General features: G+C 42.2%; 1 protein-coding gene across 1 annotated transcript in view; it reads left to right on the forward strand.

The window, feature by feature from the left end:
• Window positions 1-3,268: 3,268 nt before the first annotated feature.
• The window catches only part of LOC149316706 (carboxyl-terminal PDZ ligand of neuronal nitric oxide synthase protein-like), a 100,614-nt gene continuing 82,566 nt past the window's right edge, over window positions 3,269-21,316 (forward strand). The window contains exon 1 of the mRNA XM_089516074.1: window positions 3,269-3,591. Within this exon, the coding sequence (XP_089372200.1) occupies window positions 3,469-3,591 (123 nt within the window). The 5' untranslated portion in view covers window positions 3,269-3,468. The remainder of the gene's footprint in view (window positions 3,592-21,316) is intronic.

The following is a 21,316-nucleotide window of genomic DNA, read 5'->3' on the forward strand; positions in this document are numbered from 1 at the left end:
GGAGGAGGAGGGGAACAGGAGGAGGAGGTGGTGAGTGGCCAGAGGCCTCTGGTTACAAGGTGTTTTTTTTAATTTTTATTTTTGGTGCTTTTAATGCTAACAAGTCTCCCTTGTTTTGACAATGATAGTGTGGTGATGATGATGATGATGATGATGATGATGATGATGATGATATGAGTCAGCTTCAGAGGCATCCAGGCACTGTTTCAGAAGCCGAGAGAGTGTGACTTTCCAAAGTACCTTTTCTGTGTGTTTTTGGTTCTTTAATGGTGATATTGATATCAGCAAGCCTCTGAGGCATGGCCAGTGTAAATTGCTGTGATTTTTACAAACTCATGCGCAGTGAAGAAAAACCAAAGTCCCTTGACCAAGTACACACTTCTGAGAAGTATAGTTGGTGCAAGAAACCTGAAACGCCAAATCCACTTCTTGTGATACCACCTGGACATGTTCAATATATGCATAGCCATGTTAAACCATGTTCAGTGTGAAACCCAAAGAGTTTGGTTCTGCAATAAGCCTCTGATTAAATATGCAAGAGATTGCCATGTTAAGTAAAGCCATGTGAAATGTCCAAATGTGCTTAGTGTGTGTTTTGGAATTGTGTGTGTGTGTGTGTGTGTATGGGGGGGGGGGTATTTGGCCAGAAAGGGAAGTCCATTTCTGCCATCTGTGCCCTCATGCCTTCAAGATACAAGGGCTGGGAGGTGTGGTTGTTGTTGTGTGCCTTCAAGTCATTTTCCTGACTTATTATGAAACGATCCTTTGCAAAGTTTTTTCAGAGGTGGTGGTGGTTTGCCATTGCCTTCCCTTGAGGCTGAGAGAGTGTGACTTGCCCCCCCCCCCGGGCAAAGTTTGTGTTTGTTGCTGTGTGTGCTTTCCAAGTTGTTATGGCTTCTGTGGCGTTTTTCTGGGCAGTTTTCTTCAGAGGGGGTGGGGATGCCACTGCCTTCCTCTGAGGCTGAGAGAGTGTGACATGCCCAGGGCAAAAAAAAAAGGAAAGAAGGAAAGAAGTAGTAGTTAATTTTTCAAACCCTTTCCTTCCTAATAAAGTCTTGTGTGCAGAAGAGGCGGGAGGGGGTTTGCTTTTGCAGAACTGCAAGGCTGCAGAAAAGAGAAAAGAAAAAAAGAGAGAGGTTGCATAATGACTGGTTTGGTTTTTACTTCAAAAATATGATGTGTGCCGTGTATGTAGGAATTGGTTTTTATATTTTATTTATTTATTTATTTAATTTTTTTAAAAAATTATTTAATTATTTATTTTTTGGCTCCCCCCCCCCCAGTTGCCTGAGGGACAGCAACCCGGCCCCCGGCTCAAAAAGGTTGCCTACCCCTGCTCTAATGTAATATATGCCATCTTGTTAACAATGCCTGTTACCACTCTACACTGGGCAAACAGGCCTGTCTCTGCAGCAGAGAAGAAATGGGCATAAATCAGTTATTAGGAATGACAATACAGAAAAACCTTTTGCAGCACACTTTAGTCTTTCTGGTCATTCCATCTCTGGCCTCAGAACAGTAGTCCTTTAACAACAACAACAACAACAACAACGGAAGAGTGGAAAGAGGAACAGCTGAACTGGAACATATCCCAAACTCCACTCCATCAACAGTGCATTAAACAGAGACAATGAATTCCTGGCACACTACACATATTATAACACTTGTTTACACCCCAGCCTCATGAGTATGCTTTAGGCCAGTTTACCACATCTCCTTTCTGGTTTCCATCTTGCACAAACCACATTCAAAAACTCCTTCCAACATCCATTCATATAATTATCCACCCCTCCTGCATCATCCTTCCTCCTGCCTTTGTCCCTTAACACCCACAGTTAAAACTGAATACCATAACCACAGGTTTAGCATTTCTATAGCTATGCTCATGATCTGATTCTAATGGTCCTTCCTGGACACCAGCTCACTCCCATGCATCTGAGGAACTAGATTTAGTCTATGAAAACATTGGGCCCGTCAGGGACGTAGCTAGGATTTTAGGAAGGGGGGGGGGGGGTCCAGACTAAGTGCCACCATTATAATGGGGCTTGGGTGCGGCGGCGCAGCAGCACACACCATTCATTTTTCTAATGGAAGGGGGGTCTGGACCCTAAGACACCCCCCCCCCCTTGGCTACGTCCCTGGGCTTGTACAGACAGGCCAAAATAAAGCTGCTTCGGGTCTCTTTGGATGAATGCTGTTTAAATGGTGCATCCTTAGGACTGGAGTGTGGCTTCCGGCCTCTTAGGACGGAGGCATCATTTATAGCATGCATCCCTCCAAAGAGACCCAAAGCAGCTTTATTTTGGCCTGTCTATAGGGGCCCATATGCGACAACTTCTTTTGCAGTTAGTCTGAAAGTTGCTATATGATCCCTTTGCATATGCGTTTTTAAGTGGCACATGCCTTATAAAACCAGTCAACAGATACCTGTTGAAACAGAAGAATGTTTACTTGTCTGTGAAAAGAATGTAAGGAAGATGCCAGTCTAACATCTCAGAGTAAGGTTCCAGAGTCTGGGGGCAGTCACTGAGAAGACGTTCATATACTGTGCTGGCGTATGACCATAATTAAGATGAACCGAACTGAATACACACATAGGCCTGTTACAGACTGCCAAAATAAAGCTGCTTGGGGTCTCTTTGGAGGTATGCTGTTTAAATGATGCATACACCCTAAGAATCCGGAAGCTGCACCAAAGCTGCCCTCCAGTGCTTAGGAATGGAGTGTGGCTTTGGCGCGACCTCCGGACTCTTAGGACCCATCCATCATTTAAATAGCATACCTCCAAAGAGACCCCAAGCAGCTTTATTTTGGCAGTCTCTAACAGGCCATTGAAAAGTCACCCCACTCCCTCCATCTCTTAAAGCAGTGGTCCCCAAAACTGTGCCCTTTAAGGGCTTTTGGACTCCACCTCCCAGAACCCCAGGCTATTGGCCCCCGTGGCTGAGGCTTCTGGGAGTTGAAGTCCAAAATCTCTTATTAAAGGGCACAGTTCGGGGAACCACTGCCTTAAAAGCATTTTAAAGGGAAGCAAATGAATGCCGCAGCCCCTTTTCCTCCAAAGGTGGGTGTCGGAGGAGCAGAGCTATCACCCCCACTTAGGCTGTCACTTGGTACAGTCCGCACCCCCAGCGCCCTGCTAGAGACGCCATTGGTCCAAGGGCATGCCTTGGGGGCGGGGAGGAGGCAAAGTGGGCGTGGCCGTCGAGGCCGTTGTCCAGGCAACGCCTCTGGCCCGCCCCCAGGTTCTCGCCGGAAGTAAGTAGGGCTGTCCCTGGGCTGCCACTCACTAGTCCCTCGGCCTCCCTCCGGAGGAGGTCCCGGTAGAGCAGGGCGCTCTCTCTCTCTGGGCTTGGCCCTGGCGGGGCTGCCTCTTCTGAGAGGGAGCCGGGCAGGACTGGCCTGCTTCTCCTCCTCCTCCGCTGCTGCTGCTGCTGCTGGGTCCGGCCTGGGGCTGCCCTGTGGGCCATGCCTGTGGGCGCCTCCCCCTCGGCCCGGTCCCGCTACAACCTGGTGGACGACCGGCACGACCTGCGCCTCCCGCTCCACAACGAGGACGCCTTCCAGCACGGCATCGGCTTCGAGGCCAAGGTAGCTGCGTGGAAAGGGTTGGGTTGCACTCTGCACATGCTCCACAGTTCCAGTTCCAGGGAGGGGAGCCAGGTCCAGCTTGCCTGGCTGCTCCTGCTGCTGGATCTGCTGAGGCTCGGTCTGCCCGCCTTTCCCCTCTGCCGAGTCCCCTTCCTTGTCCTCTGGCAGCCCCGCTGGCATTTCAGGGGTTGGGTTTCTAAAGTCACTTTAGGCCTCCTTTCCTTTGCCTTGGTCTCCCAAGCTGTGCTCTTTCAGGGGCGCTTTGGACTTCAGCTCCCAGAATCCCAGGCTATTGGCCAACGTGGCAGAGGCTTCTGGGAGATGAAGTCCAAAATCTCTTACAGGGCACAGTTTGAGGACCACTGTTTTAAAGCAACAAGTCAAGCAGTGAGCATCCTTTTCAACAGTGATCCTCCAACTGTGTCCTTTAAGGGATGTTGGACTTCAGCTCCCAGAATCGTAGACTTGTAGAGTTGGAAGTGACCCCAAGGGCCCTGATCCAGTCCAGCCCCATTCTGCCATGCAGGAACTCTCAATCAATCAAAGCATCCCCAACAGATGGCCGTCCGGCCTCTGCTTAAAGACCTTAAAGGAAGGAGACTCTATCACCCTCCGAGGGAGTTTGTTCCACTGTTGATCAGCCCTTACTGTCAGGAGTTTCCTCCTAATGTTGAGGTGGAATCTCTTCTCTTGCAGCTTGCATCCATTGCTCCACATCCTATTCTCTGGAGCATCAGAAAACAAGCTTGCTCCTTCCTCAATGTGACATCCCTTCAAATATTTAAACAGGGCTATCATATCCCCTCTTAACCTTGTCTTCTCCAGGCTAAACATCCCCATGGCAGAGGCTTCTGGGAGCTGAATTCCAAAATCTCTTAAAGGGCACCGTTTGGGGACCACTGCCCTTAAGTTTCCTGAGCAGGTCCTGCCTTTATTCCAGGAGCCAAGGCACCCTCCCTTCCTTTTTTTGTTTGTATATATATGAAAACACATTGGAGCAGTTCCAAAGGAGGGGCATTAGTGCCTGGTTTGCTCAAGATGAGGACAATGGCCCTGGGCCATGGATTGGCAGGAGGCACTGGGCAGTGCCACTCACCCCTCCTGGTCCTGGTCCTGGTCCTGGTCCTGGTCCTGGTCCTGGTCAAGCCTAGGGCTGCCACAGCTGCTGTGTAACTGCTGGAGCATTTGCTTCCCCAAAGGAGAGTTCCTCTGCTCCTGGAGCAAGCGCTTGAGGAGCACCTGCACCTGGGACATTAGGAAGGAGTCCTCCTCCTGTGGCTGGTGCTTTGGCAGTACTTTTCCATGCCAAGGAAGTGCCTCTCTGGTGGGAATTATTCTAAGGCCTTCTGGTCTTGAACGTCTGCTTCTCAAGATTAGACCTTAATAAGAGTGGCATACTCCTTGTTGTTCCGGGTGGGAGTGAAACAGGATTGCTTGTACTTAATTAATAGTTAACTACAATATGGCATTTCCCTTTCCAGTTCAGGGCAAGGTAGTTTTCTGAATGCCCTTAACCTTGTTTGATTGTTGCCAAGCACTAAATGCACTAAAGAGAGTGAGCGAGAGAGAGAAGACTCAACTGGTGCAGGGGGCTAACTAGGGCAGCATTTTGCAGAGACCTGCACCTGTGCTGAAACAGCAACTTCTCAGCCCCTCTGGCATAACATATGTGCAGAACAAGCAGATGGGAGGCAAGAGGGCTTGAAGGAAGAGCACAGGAGAGTAACAGACCCTGCTGGTGCTGGAAAACATAGCATGAGAAGACATCCTGGGGTCCAAAAGCTGGGCATCTTGAGGTCCAAAATACATCTTGGGGTCCAAAAGACTACCACCAGATCATAAGCACACCTGAGTTTCAGGGCTTATTATGGAGACAACTAAAGCATTGTTGGAAAATGTAATTCAGTGTAGAAAGAAACCTCATGTTTTTCCCAGACTCTTGGGAGACAGCGAAATGTGGAGCCTTTATAACCTGCCTAACACACGCACAAAAAAACCCTCATAACATGGTTTTACAAGCTACTTCCTGTACTCTTGATTTCTAAACATACCTGTCATGCTACTAATAACTCTTTCCATGCCTTATCTAAATTAATTCTCCATTTCTAAATGAAATTAAGCTATCTCATATGATCCTACCTGTGTTTTGAGATCTTCTGGGGAGCTCCTTCTCTCTGTCCCATCCATCTCAAAGCTACACTGCTTCCAGGCTCTGGAACTATCTTCCCAGAGAAGCTAGACTGGTACCCTCTTCATTATCTTCCCACCCATAGGTAAAACCCATTTTTATTCAGCAGGTATTTCAGAATCAGTCTTTTAGGGCAGTGGTTGCTTTTTTCAATTGCATACCTCTTGGCAGCCCATATTCATAAACTGTACCCTTTATGTAACAAAATGTTGGAAATTAATATAGTTGCTGTTAGTTCCTGTTAACATAGCCTAGGTTTGCATTGTCTTTTTTGTCTACTGCTGCATCACAATGTTGACTCATGTTTCGCTTGTGGTCTGACAACAGTTTCGGAAGTGAGGAGTAAGAATCCTTCTTGCTCCCTGTTCTTGAAGCTGGAGGCTTTTTTGTCAGTGGACATACAAGAGTCTCCAGCTGGATGGCCCTTGTGGTCTCTTCCAACTCTGTGATTCTATGGGGGGCGGGGAGGATCCTACTCCCCACTTCTTTTTATTTTATTTTATATATAAATACAAATATTAGACATACAACACATAACACATATTAAAACACCAACTTACAAACATAAAATTGCTTGAATCCTCAAAAAAATGTCATCTTATCTGCTCAAGCTTACTTTTCACTCCATATAATCTCATATCTTTTTACATCCATATTGATCTTACAAATATCTGTTTAACATATAAAGCATAACACATATTCTAATCATTCCTAAAAAGGAAGAATCTTCAACTGATAAAACAATAAATGTTTTCCTTCCAAAATGGAATAATTTCTGCTTTACTTCATTTTAGTTTGAGCTAGTCCTCCTCTTTTATATCTTAAAGATTATATATTCACATTATTTCCTTTTTCCAATCACTCCGTATTTCACCCTTTCCTTTCTGTCCAACAATTAATCTTTCTTTTTATAAATTGACTTTCAGATACCCTACATTATAACACAAAATCATATTACAAAATATATCATTACCTTAGGGTTCCCATATCCCGCCTGGGGGCGGGACTTTTCCGATTTGGGGCGGGTCTGCACAGTCCCATCCCAGTTTGGCCCCGCCCCCGGGACTCTCCCCCCAGCGAGTCCTGCAGGCTTGGCTGGGGCTTGGAGGACGGCTGTCTTCCAAGCCCCAGCCATGCCCAGGGGGCTCCTCCGTGATCACGGAGTCCTCCAGGCTTGGCTGGGGCTTGGAGGACGGCTGTCTTCCAAGCCCCAGCCATGCCCTGGGGGCTCCTCTGCGATCGCGGAGTCCTCCAGGCTTGGCTGGGGCTTGGAGGACAGCTGTCTTCCAAGCCCCAGCCATGCCCTGGGGGCTCCTCCACGATCGCAGAGTCCTCCAGGCTTGGTTGGGGCTTGGAGGACAGCTGTCTTCCAAGCCCCAGCCATGCCCAAGGGGCTCCTCCGCAATCGCGGAGTCCTCCAGGCTTGGCTGGGGCTTGGAGGACGGCTGAAGCCAAGCCCCAAACCTCTGCCTGGCTGCCTCCGTCTCTGGGGGGGGGGGAAATCCCGGGGATGGGGGCAAAACGGCGACGGAGGCAGCCAGGCAGGGGTTTGGGGCTTGGCTTCAGCGAGGCCCCATTCCCTTGCCTGGCTTCCTCCGTTGGCGACGGAGGCAGCCAGGCAGGGGAAAGAGCCTTTCCTCTTTCTCCTCCTCCTCTTCTTCTGCTTCCTTTTCTTCCACCCCTTCTTTCTCCTCCTCTTCTTCTTCTTTCTCCTCCTCTTCCTCCGCTTCTTCTTCTTCTTCTCCTCCTCTTCTTCTTCCTCCTCTCCTCCTCCTCCTCCTCCTCCTCTTCTTCCTCCTCCCCTTCTTCCTCTTCCTTCTTCCTCCCCTTCTTCCTCTTCCTTCTTCCTCCTTTTCCTCCTCTTCTTCATCTTCTTCCTCCTCCTCTTCTTCTCCATCTCTTCTTCTCCTCCTCCTCTTCCTCCCCTTCTTCCTCCCCTTCTTCCTCTTCCTTCCTCCTCCTTTTCCTCTTCTTCTTCATCTTCTTTCTCCTCCTCTTCTTCTCCATCTCTTCTTCTCCTCCTCCTCTTCCTCCCCTTCTTCCTCCTCCTCTTCTTCTTCTCCTCTTCCTCCTCCTCTGCCTTTTCCACTCTTCCTCCTCTTCAATGCCCAAATATGCTGTTTGGAATGGGGGGGGGGAGGTTAGCCAGAAAGGGAAGTACATTTCTGCCATCTGTCTAGGAACAATGCCAAAATGTCCTCCATTTTGATCATGCCTAAGAAACATGCATTTATATTAACATTTTTTAAAAAAAAAATCATCATTTTTGTGTGTCCTCCATTTTTATAAAATGTGTCCTACATTTGAAAATTTTGTCCTACCTTTGTCCTACATTTGTCCCAGTTTGGAGGTTCAGAATTATGGCAACCCTACATTACCTGTATATATTATTCATACTTTTTCTTTATATCTAATCATGTCCTTTTACACACATTCTATTTTTCATTGTTATTTCCCCCCAGCCTGCTTCTCCAGTAGTTTATTATTAAGTTCCAATCTTCTTGGGTCTTCCCATTTTCGTCCTCTCTTAAATTTCTGGTAAGTAAGTCTAAATCCTTCATAGCTAATAATTTTTCCATCCATTCTTCGTCCATGGGTATCTGAGATGATTTCCATTTCTGTCCGTACAGTAATCTGGCTGACGTCACCATATACAATATAATTCTCCAATACAGTGGAACCTCGCCATACGCGGGGGATCCGTTCCGGATCCCGCCGCGTATGGCGATTTCCGCCTATGCTCGAGCCCCATTGTAAACAATGGGGCTCGTGCGCGGCGGCGCGGGCGCGCACGGGGCGCAACGGGTGCACACGCCCATTCAATATGGCGAGCGCGCGTATGGCGAGGTTCCACTGTACTTATTTTCTACTTCTTTCTGTACTACTGATGTTATATTTAGTAAATACATTTCCGGTTTCATATAAAAGAATACCCCAAGTATTTTTATGCATGCCGTGTGAATCATTTTCCAGAACTTCTTAGCTTTCCTGCAGTTCCACCACATGGATAAGTAGGATCCCTCGTTTATCTTACATTTCCAACATTTTGACTTTGAATTCTTATTCATCTTTGCTAACTTAAATGGGGTCAGATGCCACATATACAACATTTTATAATAATTTTCCTTCAGGTTCTGACACATAGTAAATTTATTAGTTTTTTGCCATGTTTTCTCCCATGTTTCTAAGTCTATATTACAATTTATACACTGGCTCCACTTTATCATTGTTTCCTTCACTGCTTTTTGCTCCAACTCTCTTTCTAACAATAAATCATAAAAATTAGAAATATTTTTCTTTGTCTCTCCAAAGATTATATTTTTTAACTCCTTTGAACTTTCTTCTGTCCATATTTTCTTTAACTCTTTTTTGTTATCACCATTAATTGTCTGTATCTAAACCAATCATAGAATCATAGAGTTGGAAGAGACCGCACGGGCCATCCAGTTCAACCCCCTGCCATGCAGGAAATCCAAATCAAAGCATCCCCAACTGTGAAGGGGGCCTACAGGGGAATTGGAATGCATGTAAAAGTGTGGAGCGGGGCTGGACAGAGAGAGGGACAGAGTGGGTTTCAGTTAAGACCTGATAAGGATTCTGACAGGAGAGGGAATTTAGTTTAATCAATCCAGAGGGGAATGTGATAGACAGACAGGTCTTACTGATATTCCTTCTGAGCATGAGAGAGTAGGGTACAGGGTATTTAAAAGCCTGCACTTGATGTTGTTAATGTAAGCTTAAACTAAGCTTGAAGCAACCTGCATAATGTTTCTTAGTTATTTTTTAATGTTATTTAATAAAGTTACTCTTAATTTTTTTTTACAGTAGATGTCTTTATCGGAATTATTTCTGTAACTTATAAATGAAGGCAAGCAGGCTATTTGAACATTGAACTGGTTTGTGGGACACTTGGAACCCTGACCTTTATACACTTCAAAATAGTGTTAATAAGGTAAGGGCAAGCGTCAGTGACTAGTCAGAGAAGAAGTAGAGGTAACCTAAGGTTTGAGAGGAGGTCCCATCACACTTACACTTCTTCCAACAAATCAACAGAGCTAACAAGGATAAAACTATAAAGTAGCCATTAATAACTGCTTTGGAGGGTGGTGGACTCTTCTTCTTTTCTCTCTCTATGCGAAGCTTACTCAGGATCTTTTCTAGTTCTTAGCCCCCCCCCCCCCCTTCTAGTCTTCTTTTGATTTCTTGACTGCAGTCCTCATTCTGATCAATGTTTGATCCAAGGTATGGGAACTCTTACTATTGTTTTCTGTGGGGGTTTCGGGCCATGTGGCCATGTTCTGGAAGAGTTTATTCCTGATGTTTCACTAGACTAGCATCTTTGGCTGGCATATTGAGAGAATGCAGACATGGAAGTGAATGGGGTATATATACTGTGTGGCCCTTGGTTGAGAGGAATTGATTTACATGCTAATTTCTGTGTTAGTCTGTTGTTGAATGGCAAGGCCTCGGGGTGTCTTTTAGTGATCCATTGTCTGCTGGGAAAACTCCTAACCCTGGGTGGTTTGCACTTGCTGGGTCTTGATTTTGGTGGTTTTCAGGACTGGTAGCCAAACTTTACTTTAAGGGTTTCTTCTTTCTCCGTTGAAGTTGTCTAGGTGTTTGTGAATTTCAATGGCTTCCCTGTGCATTTTGACCTGATAGCATGATCCAGAATTTCAGTGTTTTCAAGTAACATTTTGTCCAGGGTGGTTTATAACATGAACTGCTACTGCTGATTTTTCTGGCTGACCCAGTCTGCGGTGTTTCTCGTGTTCCTTGATTCAGGTTTGAACACTGCATTTGGTGGTTTCTATTTCTTCATTGTCTATTGAATTTATGTAGATCCCCCATGGTCATTATTTTTGTTTTCTTTATGTTCAACTGTAAGCCTGCCTTTTTCATTTTTTTCCTTGAATTTCCTTAGTAGTTGCTCTAGGTCTGTAATGTTTTCTGCTAGTAGTATGGTGTCATCTGCGTATCTTAGATGGCTGATGTTCCTTCCTCCTATTTTCACCCCTCCTTCTTCTGTGTCCAAACCTGCTCTTCATATTATATTTTCTGCATATAAGTGAAACAGATAGGGTAAAAGGATGTAGTCTTGTGTGACCCTTTTGCCAATTGGGAACCATTCAGTTTCTTCATGTTCTGTTCTAACAGTAGCCCCTGTCCTAAGTATAGATTCCTCATCAGGACTGTCAGATGTGTTGGCACTCCCATGTCTTCAAAGATGTTCCATAGCCTTTCATGATCTATGTAGTCAAAGGCTTTGCTGTAGTCTATAAAACACATGCTGATTTTCTTTTGGAATTCCTTGGTGCCCTCCATTAGCCATTGTATGTTTGCAAAGTGGTCCTTAGTGAAATATTGTATTGTAATAAAAATCGGTTTGGGTGAAAGAAAAATAGTTGCTAATAGTGGGATTCCTCATTCCCATGCCTATGGGTGGAATGAATTTTCTTTATTTTACAGTGAATAAAAATGGCAGACTATAAAAAATAATAATGGAATGCTGAAAAAAGAAAAACCAGTGGAACTGTTCCTGTGATTCCAAATTAAAGGAATACAAAACTAGAGGAGAATGTCTCAAGACCTTACACTGCACCCATGACACAGGTTGGACTTTAACCTAGGTTTCTTAGATCAGAGCCCAACTCTATGTCCCCCTAGATTGAGAATTTAGTGAGACCTGAATTTGAATTTAGTACATAAGGAATACCCAAAATGCCATACTTGCGTGAGGTAACCATTTCAGCAACTGTATGCAAGCATTATATACTTTAAAATTGGCAAATAGATTATCTACCCTTTTAAGGATTAGTTATTTACTACCGTATTCTGTCACAATGTCAACTCAATTTCCTCTGGTTCTGGAATATTGAGCAATTAATTGAAAATAGGAACGATCAATAACAAGCTTCCAGTGAAAATAAAAGAAGGAAGGCTGCTTCAAAGAATTGTGCCACGTCTTGGGTTGATGTCAGGCAAATGAATTTAAACAAAGAACAAAAGAAGTTGATATACTTGTCAGATTACAAGGGGGAGAGAGAAAACGTGAGCACGAGATAGAGCATGCTGTATAAACAAAAATTGTGAGAAAAATCTTTGTGGTAATAAGAGAAGCTCTACCAACACTATGAGAGATAAAACAAAAATACAGCTAATTACTAGTTTGGGAAACCTGTGTAGTTGTATTGTGCGCGAGACACTTTTAAAATATTTTAGAAAGTGTGTAGTGTGTTGGAAATTATTTTGGCATGCACACACCAATTTTGCCCATGTTTAGCTCCATGCTGGCTTCTAAAAATCCTTTCATAGTTACATGTGCTATTATTTCTACGCTGACTGAAAAGTTTAAAAGCTCATTGCATTTCTTTGTGGATATTAATACACTGGATATTGCACAAACAATGTTGCTAGCCTCATCCCTGTATTATTATTATTATTAACCTTTATTTATGAAGCACTGTAAATTTACACAGCGCTGTACATTCAATCTTTTTAGTTAGATGGTTCCCTGCCCTCGGGCTTACAATCTAAAAAGACATGACACAGAAGGAGAAGGGAGTGGTGGAGGGAAAGGGTAAGAGGTCCAGCAGTTCCTCTCTACCTCCAAGGCCTGGACCAAGGCAGATGGACTGGAGGGATCAGGATTTCAATAAATCTACAATCAGCTTCAACAACAATTCTTCCATTTAAACATTTCTATCTTTTGTTGTCTGCTGGTTGCCCCACTACCCAAAGCATGTGTCAGGAGCTTTATATGCTTTTGTTCTGCCATAATATAGTAATGAGATATGTAGTAGGAATTTTTTTTTAATTTTATTGTTAAAAAATATCATATACAAGAGAGAGAAAACCCCCCACAAAACACAAACACACAAACAATGTCATACAATATCATTTTGTTCTACATCTCTTCTTAATACTTCTTTAATTACTGGATTTCTCTAAATTATACTAATTTGTTACTATTTTTCTACTAATCTTACATACAGTCTTTCATCATGTTTGATTATATATCAGATTATATCCTATCTATCTATCTTCCTTCTTTGTGCTGTTATGCCTTTTTGAATTTTATCATATATCATACATTTTATATGGTCATTTCTTACCCCGGAACAAATACACATACAAATACACGTTTTATTATAAATCTATCCCTTATCCTTTTCAATATTCCAAACCTATTCTATATTTCCTTTATTTTCAGTACCATATTAATTAATCTGGCATCAAGGCCACATGAAGCTCTTTTTTCTTTCTGGATATACTCTTTCCATACTTCCCATTCAGTATAGAAGTCTTCCATAGAACGATTATTTATCAAATGTGTCAATTTGTCCATTTCATAAATATCCATCATTTTTATTTTCCACTCTTCTATTGCTGGAATTTCCTTTCTTTTCCAAAATTTGGCAAATAATATTCTCGCTGCTACCAGGTGCCAGGAAAGGAGGAGAGCATGTCCAAGATCATTTAAGAGGGTGCATCTGGCTGTAACAACAAAGAAAAGGGACAATATGAGAAAAGAAGGAGAAATGTGATAGTTCGTTTTAACAAATAAGAATTATCCAGCCTGAAGTTTGAATTACACTGCGCCTGCACTGTATGCGGGCGCACCATAAGCAGCTTTAAGCATACTCTAAAGCTGTGTGGCAATCAAATGGCGCATGCACCCATGCTGTGTGTACCGTGTCACAAGCATACGCAAGCATTGTTTGCAATGAGGCACAAGCATAAGTGGGATTTCCACTTATGCTTGTGTATGCTTGCGACACGGTACACGCAGCATGGGTGCATGTGCCATTTGTTTATGCAAGGGGGGGTGTCCAGAACGGATCCCCTATATCAGTGATGGTGAACCTTTTAGAGGCCGAGTGCCCAAATTGCAACCCAAAACCCACTTATTTACTGCAAAGTGCCATGTCCCTCTGGCTTTCTAGTAACAAACTCTGGCAAACTCTCTGCTGGGGCGACGGCACATGTGCCCACAGAGAGGGCTCTGAGTGCCACTTCTGGCACGCGTGCCATAGGTTCGCCATCACTGCCCTATATAAAGAAAGGGCCCACTGTATATGCAGTTTAATTGTGTGGTACTAATATTTGATGCTCAGTTCTGACAATGAAAGGCATTGGACTGGAACGTTGGTATCCTGCTGGCCTTGACAGCATGTTGATAAAAAATCTCCAGAAGTAGTGTCAGAGAGAAGTATATGTATATGCTTACAGAATTTGATTAAGAGAAGTTGATAATACTGTACTGCCTCTCTTTCCTCCTCTTGAGTCATTCCCCTAGCTCTTTTTGACCATCATTTCCTGACTTTTAGGCTGAGGCTGAGGGAAGTCTTATGTGAAGGTGTTCTGGAAAATTTATATTTAACTCACTCCAGGAAGAAAGGAGTGGCTATGCCTGCTGATGTTTGGTAGAAAGAGAATAGCAGCCATTTCTTATTGCTCATGCTGTTTTTGTCTAACTGGGAAGATGGTTTTAGATTTTTCTTCTGCTTTCTTTCTTTGCTTGCAGAGACATGTGTACGCATGTTAAACACACAAGATGAATGTGATTTTTTTGTTCAGATATATGTGAATGTTGGTTCAAATATATTTGGAAGTGAAACATAGTATATATAGTTACAAAATGGCTTTACATGCTTGAGTTTTTAAACTATCTTGGGTCAAAATCTGATTCTGACACTTGTTTAAATTGTTTATATTATATGTCATTGGTTCCTAGACTCTGTGCTTCTATGCCTCATGCACTGCAGCAAAATCACAGAGGTGCACAATGGGATATTTTAATCTGGCTTCCCACTTTTTTACCTGGGTCAGCTATGCTGGGTAGAGGAAGCAGAAGTGAAGAAGAGGAGGGTGGTGGCATAGCCCATATTCAGCAGTGTTATTTTTCCTTTACTCTCTGAATCCCTGAAACCTGAATCCCATTGTGGTAGAAAACAGGATAACTAAACTAAATAAATAAACCTATCAGATCTCCTTCAAGAAAAAGCTGCTCTTGTCCACCTGATTTCCCAATATGTTGCTTGTTTGTTTTTACTTTAGAAAATTTGGCAACACCCCTTACCATACAAATTACTTGGAATTATGTTGAAGGCCCTGGAGATCATGGGGGGAAATCACAGCTTGATTTTGGCAGCAGGCGGTACTTGCTAGACCTGTGGTGCTGATATCTGAGAATATGTTATGCTTCCATGTCTCATGGATTGTATTTTTCAAGAGCAGAATTGGAAAGGTCTCTGGTTTGTACAAACCAGAAAGTACTGTATATACTCATGTATAAGTCTAGAAATTTTAGTCAAAAAATTGACCCCCAAAACCTAGGTCGGTTTATCCATGGGTCAATGTAAACACTATAACTCTTATTAAATAGGGAACTATCCCCTGGTGAAAGGCAAGATTTCAATTTTCCTGGAAGCACTGTCCTCCCTCTATTCTTCCATCCAGTCTTTACCCAAAAAAGTTATGCCTGCCATAATTTTGTAGGTTCTTTGACATTGTTTTCCTTTGCTTCATCATCTAGATCCTTTGTTACATGACCTATCCAAGGGTCATATCAAGAACCATAATTTTGCCCCAAAAACCTGCCCTCGACTTATACATGAGGTCTACTTATAGTCGAGTATATACGGTAGGTAGGGCTTAGATACAATAGAATGTACCAAGAAGCAAAGTCTTTGATGCTGACATGGTTACTGAGTTTTTAGGACATAAATACTTATTAAGTTGTTTGGACCTAACTATGTATTTAATAAAAATGGAACTGTTAGGTATTTCATTTGGCCTAGCAGAGCTGTGAAAAAAATTACTGGGACACTAAGGGCACTGTGAACTGAGGAAGTTTGGAAACCTCTGTTTTATGTGGAAAGCCCTATAAATTGATTCTAGGCACGTCAGGTTAACGTTTCCTTTGTGTATATCCCATGGAGTTAAATATTATTTATCTAAACCAGACATTGTATATTGTGTTCTGCAGAAATGAGCAAAGTTGTACCTGAGAGCAAAAGCATGTGTCACACATTCACTTTTTCGGGGGAAATCCTGCTACTGCTGTATTGTTTTCTCTGGCAGCATCTGCTTCTTCCTTCTTAGATTAATCACAGATATGATCTCACCCAACTGGGGATTGTACAGTGATCAGAAAGAAACCCATAAGTAGTCAGATTTTAATGTGATGGTGCAACAGAGAACAAAGACAGCGGAATAACCAAACATTTTGCAACGTGTACTGAAAAATTCAAGAAATTAAAGTGTGTGTGGTTTGTCACTCCTGAAAATATTCACAGAAACACAGGGAGTGAGCTTTTTTTTTATTCAGTTCTTCAGTGATATAGCACTTCCAAGTGGTTAAATTCTTCAAGTAGGCCAAAGAGTGCAGTAGTTTTAGAAGCTCAGTACATAACCATGATTTCAAATAATAAGTAATTACCTATTCATCTAGAAAAAGCTCTTTTCAAAACTGACTTTTTTTAGAATACCCAGTTTTTTTGGAAGGCCTTGGTGGAGTTGTGAGAAATTACGGGTACATTGTCTAAAGGAGAGAATTAGAGGACATTGCAGGGCACCTCTGTTTACTCATGGCAACCTCAGATCAGAGTTGGTCACTAATTACAAATTCATTTGTTATTGTCTTTAGCAGGGCAAATTGTAATTTATGGGTGGATTTTATTTGTTAAATAGAACTTACTAACACAATTTAAACTTTAAGCTTTGAAAGAACTTCAGAGATCTTTCTCTTTTTATCTTCTATGATATTCTTGCAGACAAGCTGGTGAAATGTAGGCCAGACAATGGTACTGTTGGGTGGATTTGTAATTGGTAGACCAACCAAACCCAAAAGGTGCTCACCAATGGCTCTTCTTTATCCTGGAGAGAAGTTACTAGTGGCTTTCAAAACCACACATAGATACTGGAAATAATATGGCCTGGATTATTCTGAATTTGGTATTTAATGATATATCTTTATGCTTGAAGATCTTATCTAGTTCCTTCATAGCTGCCTTCCAAGTCTAAATCTTCTTCTGATTTATTGGCTATAGTCTCCATTTTTATTAATGACTGAGCCAAGGTATAGAAACTTTATTTCAATGTCTTCATTGCTTACTTTACAATTATGCAAATAATCTGTCATCATTATTTTTGTCGTTTTAATACTCACCTGTAACTCTGCTTCTGCACTTTCTTCCTTAACATTCATTAACAGTTTTCCCAAGTTTTTGTTATTTTTTGCAAGTATTATGGTGTAATCTTCACATCTTGACTTTACTTCTTTGCATCTTGATTTACTTCCTCCAATTTTCATCCTTGTTTCTCATGAGTCCACTCCTGCTTTCCATATGAGATGTTCTGCATATAAATTAAACAGGTAATGTGATAAAATGCTGACTTGTCTGATCCCATTGCTGATGGAAAACCATTCAGTTTCTCCAGTTGTCTCTTTGCAATGGCCTCTTGTTAAAAGTGTAGGTTACACATGGAAACAATAAGATGTTATGACACACCTACTTCTTTTAGAGAGAGACGTACTTTCTCACGATTTTGTTTGTATAATTTATATCCTGTCTTTCTCCCAAGATGGGAATCACAGTCAACACAATGAAAGTCTTTGCTATAATCTGTTAAACCCAGATTAATGTTCTCCTGAAATTCTTTGGTGCATTCCATTATGTAGTGCATGTTTGCAATGCCATCCCTTTTCTGAAACCAGCTTGGACATCTGGCATTTCTCACTCTACATATGGTCGGTCGGTCGGTCACTCTCTCTCTCTCTCTCTCGGTAAAATCTTGGGCATCATTTTACTTGCATGGCAGATGAGTGTAATAGTTTGATGGTTAATACAATCCTTGATGTTCCTTTTCTTGGGGTCTGGAATATATTTCGAGTGTTTCCGGCCTGTAAGATATTATTTTGTTTTCCATATTAATTGACATATTATTACTAGAATTTGAATGCATTCCATTTAAATAGCTTGAAAGAACTCAATTGGTATGTTTCTGGTGATTTACCATATATACCCAACTATAAGTCAACCTAATGTGTAAATTGAGGGCAGGGTTTGGGGCCCAAATTATGGATTTTGGAATGACTTGTGCCTAAGTGAAGGATAAAACAGAGGCATGCAGCAAAGGAAAATAATGTGAAAGAACTTTGGCAGGCTTAACTTTTTGTGCTCACCCTAAAGGCTGGATAAATGAGGAGAGAACTATGGTAAACTGGGGCTGTGTGATGTGCTGGGAAGGTGACCAGGAACAGGTGGGGTTAAGAAAATGCACTTATGCACAAGTCATTCCAAAATACATAATTTGGGCCCCAAACCCTGCACATCATAAAGGATCAAGAGGCAAAGCAAAGGAAAGGGCAGTAATGTTAGTAGTCATGGTAGCCTTTAATGTTACTATGATAATTTTGCCTGATTTTAACCCAGGGAAGTTGACAAACATACACAGATGTCTTATTCAGATCCTTAAAAGCCCAATGTTGGTGCCCCTTTGATGAGAAGCAGCCAAAGATCTCCTACTGTTGCCATTTTCCCACCCAGGTATTCAAAAAGATCAGATGTGATGCTGTGGCAGAGAGAACAGAGGAGGTTGGTGCTGTTTTTAGATGCTCACAGGACTGACTAACTCTTGCCTTTCACCACTCTACTGAGAAAAGAGGGTGGTTCTTTTTCTAATAAAAGTTAAAGAACAGCATTTACACTGATTCATGGATAAGTTGACCCAAGTTTTTTGAGACAAATTTTGACTAACATTTCTAGACTATGTACAGCATTTCTCTTAAGCACTGTGAGATTCTCAAACATACACCTCAATTAATAAAACCCTTGAGAATGAAGGATTTTTGGACATGCTGTGGTTACTGACTAGACAGAAGATTTAACATGTTAGGTTATTTACAGAAGGTTTACTAGAACCAAAACATACATATTCACAGCATAAAACAAATAAGCTGCCTGTGGAAAGAATAGCACCAAGACTGGAAGTAACTGCAGATAATTTTCAGAGCTCCCTCTCAATTCAGTAGAGTATAGGACAGGGGTAGGCAATCTTTTTGAGCCGGGGGCCGGGTTGCTGTCCCTCAGACAACTGGGGGGCCGAAGCCAAAAAATAAATAATTAAATAATTTTTTAAAAAATTAAATATATAAATAAACCAGGACAAATGTAGGACAACATTTCCAAATGGAAGACACTTTTTAAAAAAAATGGAGGACATGCGAAAAAATTTGCTGATTTTTTTTAAAAAATGTTAATATAAATACATGTTTCTGAGGCTTATATAGACAATTGCCCCCCAAAGGCCCCAGCGGCAATCGGCGGCAGGACTGGGCTGGGGCCGGTCCCAAGGCCTCGCCGGGCCACATCCGGCCCGTGGGCCGCAGGTTGCCTACCCCTGGTATAGGATAACCCTTTGTGTTTAGGTTTTCAGGGTCTCGGCCAAAGTCTTTCAACAGAAGCCTTGAAGATTTAGATTGCTACACTGAGATGTGTGTGTATGAGCTTTCAAGTCATCTGTCGACTTATGGTGACCCCCTGAAAACATACATAAGTAGAAAGAGTTTAGCTTGAGACCTGAATGGTAGTAAAGACTGGAGCAGGTAGATTTATCTGAAGGAGGGATTGTACAACTGATACCCACCACAGAAAAAGGCTCTTTCTATACGTACAGGAATACACTTAACCCCTGGAAGCAGGAGACAGGCTTCAGATGGTAATTCCTTTTTGTCATTCTGCCTAGGGATTTCTGAGATATGCAACCCTCTTCCCACAAAAATTTCTAAGGTCTCTTCTGATGAAGGGCTTAATTTCTGGAAAGGGTGATATGTAAACATGTCCCTTTAATTAACTGCTGTTCAGAATTTTGGGAGTAGTGTAGCCTCTTGTGGGAGGCAGAAACAAGAAATCTAAATGTTGCACTTGCAGACTCCACTGACTTTTGAGAGGCAGTTTCCCAACTGCCTTTACATTAAACATTTTCATCATGTCATCTGTCCTCGTCCAAAGTCACCTTTATAATCTAATCTGATCCAAAACTTCAAATGGGATTGCTTTGATGGGATACCCTCTAGTACCACAAAGTCTTGGGCCATGCCTAGTAGCAGACACGTTAGAAACTGGAAGAGTAAAGACAATACCAAAAATCAAATATTAAACCAAGTATGCATCTATAATGTATCACAAATGTCCAGTCTACCAAAACATTAGTTTTGCAAGCCAGGTACTTATGTCTAACTGCTACATCTCCTTGCCATCTTGTTCTATATGCTAAAATCACATATAGATAATGCAGGAACTATGTGTTTGTTGTCCTTTCACTTGTTTATCTTTCTCTTCCTCTTCACCAGCACACCTCTGATCTGGTCATTTGTTGTATTTTATGTAATATAAAAATAAAACCATTGGAAGTACTGAATTTATAAAGAAAATCCAAAACTTAATTAATATATATTTGAACATGTGTGCCTGAAAATTTTGATGCATCTATTTAAACATTAAACAGTATATAGTATAGGTAGATGAGTTTTTATTTTGTTTTTGTTCTGTGAGGAGAATCTTGGTTGTAAGATTTCAATTCACAGATAGCAATTTTACAAAGGGATTTTGTCTGTGAAAGGATTATCTCAAGCAGGAAAAATCTGATGTGGTCTCATGGTGGTTTATCTGTTTCAATCTTTCATATCCTCACAGGCAGATTCCCCCCCCCCTCTCCCCACCTCTTCTTACTATTTTTACTCTCTCTCTCTTTCTCTGAGTATGTGTACTTTAGCCTTTCTATCTGTAGGCCTGAGTTAAGACATACAGCAAAAAGCCAACACTGAGCATATCTAGCCAGAGGTTTATGAACGATCAGGGAAATGCCTTCTCTCTGAGCTTCTCTTTCTTGCACATCTTGCCTCCTGGCTTCCTCGGAGCAGGAAGTCTGATCTTTCTGACTACTACGAGAGACTAAAGATTCCTCCTCAGCCTGTCTCTTGTTTTCCTCTCACTTTTTCATGCTTCATAGACTCTTGTGGGGAAGGCATTCTCACCTGGGCTATGACCTGTTTCCTTCTCTCAGTCAGTTATGCTCCTGAATATCCTGATTGGCTATCCTGTATCTTTACATAGCATTCCACAGTGAGAAGATCTGTATTTCTTCCATTGATAGCCTCCAGAAAATGTAGGGAGTCTTGCATCCATCTTGGCTTTTAAATGGCTACTCAAGAACAGGGCCTTTTGACTGAATAGTTGTTGCTACCACAGGTATGGACTTAACTGGGTGGATGGCACTTAACCAGGTAAAGATTTCTCTTCCATTTTCTGTAGTCTTACAAAATAAGAGTTTTGTGGCACTGTAAAGAAAGTGCAGTGCATGTACTTTCAAAGGATATAGTTCACTTAGTCAGGTACATTAATTGGTATTTCAATGAAGAGGTGAATATATGCCATGGGTACAGAGAAGAGAAGAGATGTAGATCAGCATGGACAGAAGCTGCCTTGAAGACTGATTTCTAAAGTGACTTTTGGCTGTATAATTTATTTG

Source organism: Sceloporus occidentalis, unplaced genomic scaffold (genome assembly GCF_023333645.1).
Source record: "Sceloporus occidentalis isolate IW3139 unplaced genomic scaffold, rSceOcc1.0.p SCAF_3, whole genome shotgun sequence".
In the NCBI taxonomy this organism is placed as follows: Eukaryota; Metazoa; Chordata; class Lepidosauria; order Squamata; family Phrynosomatidae; genus Sceloporus; species Sceloporus occidentalis.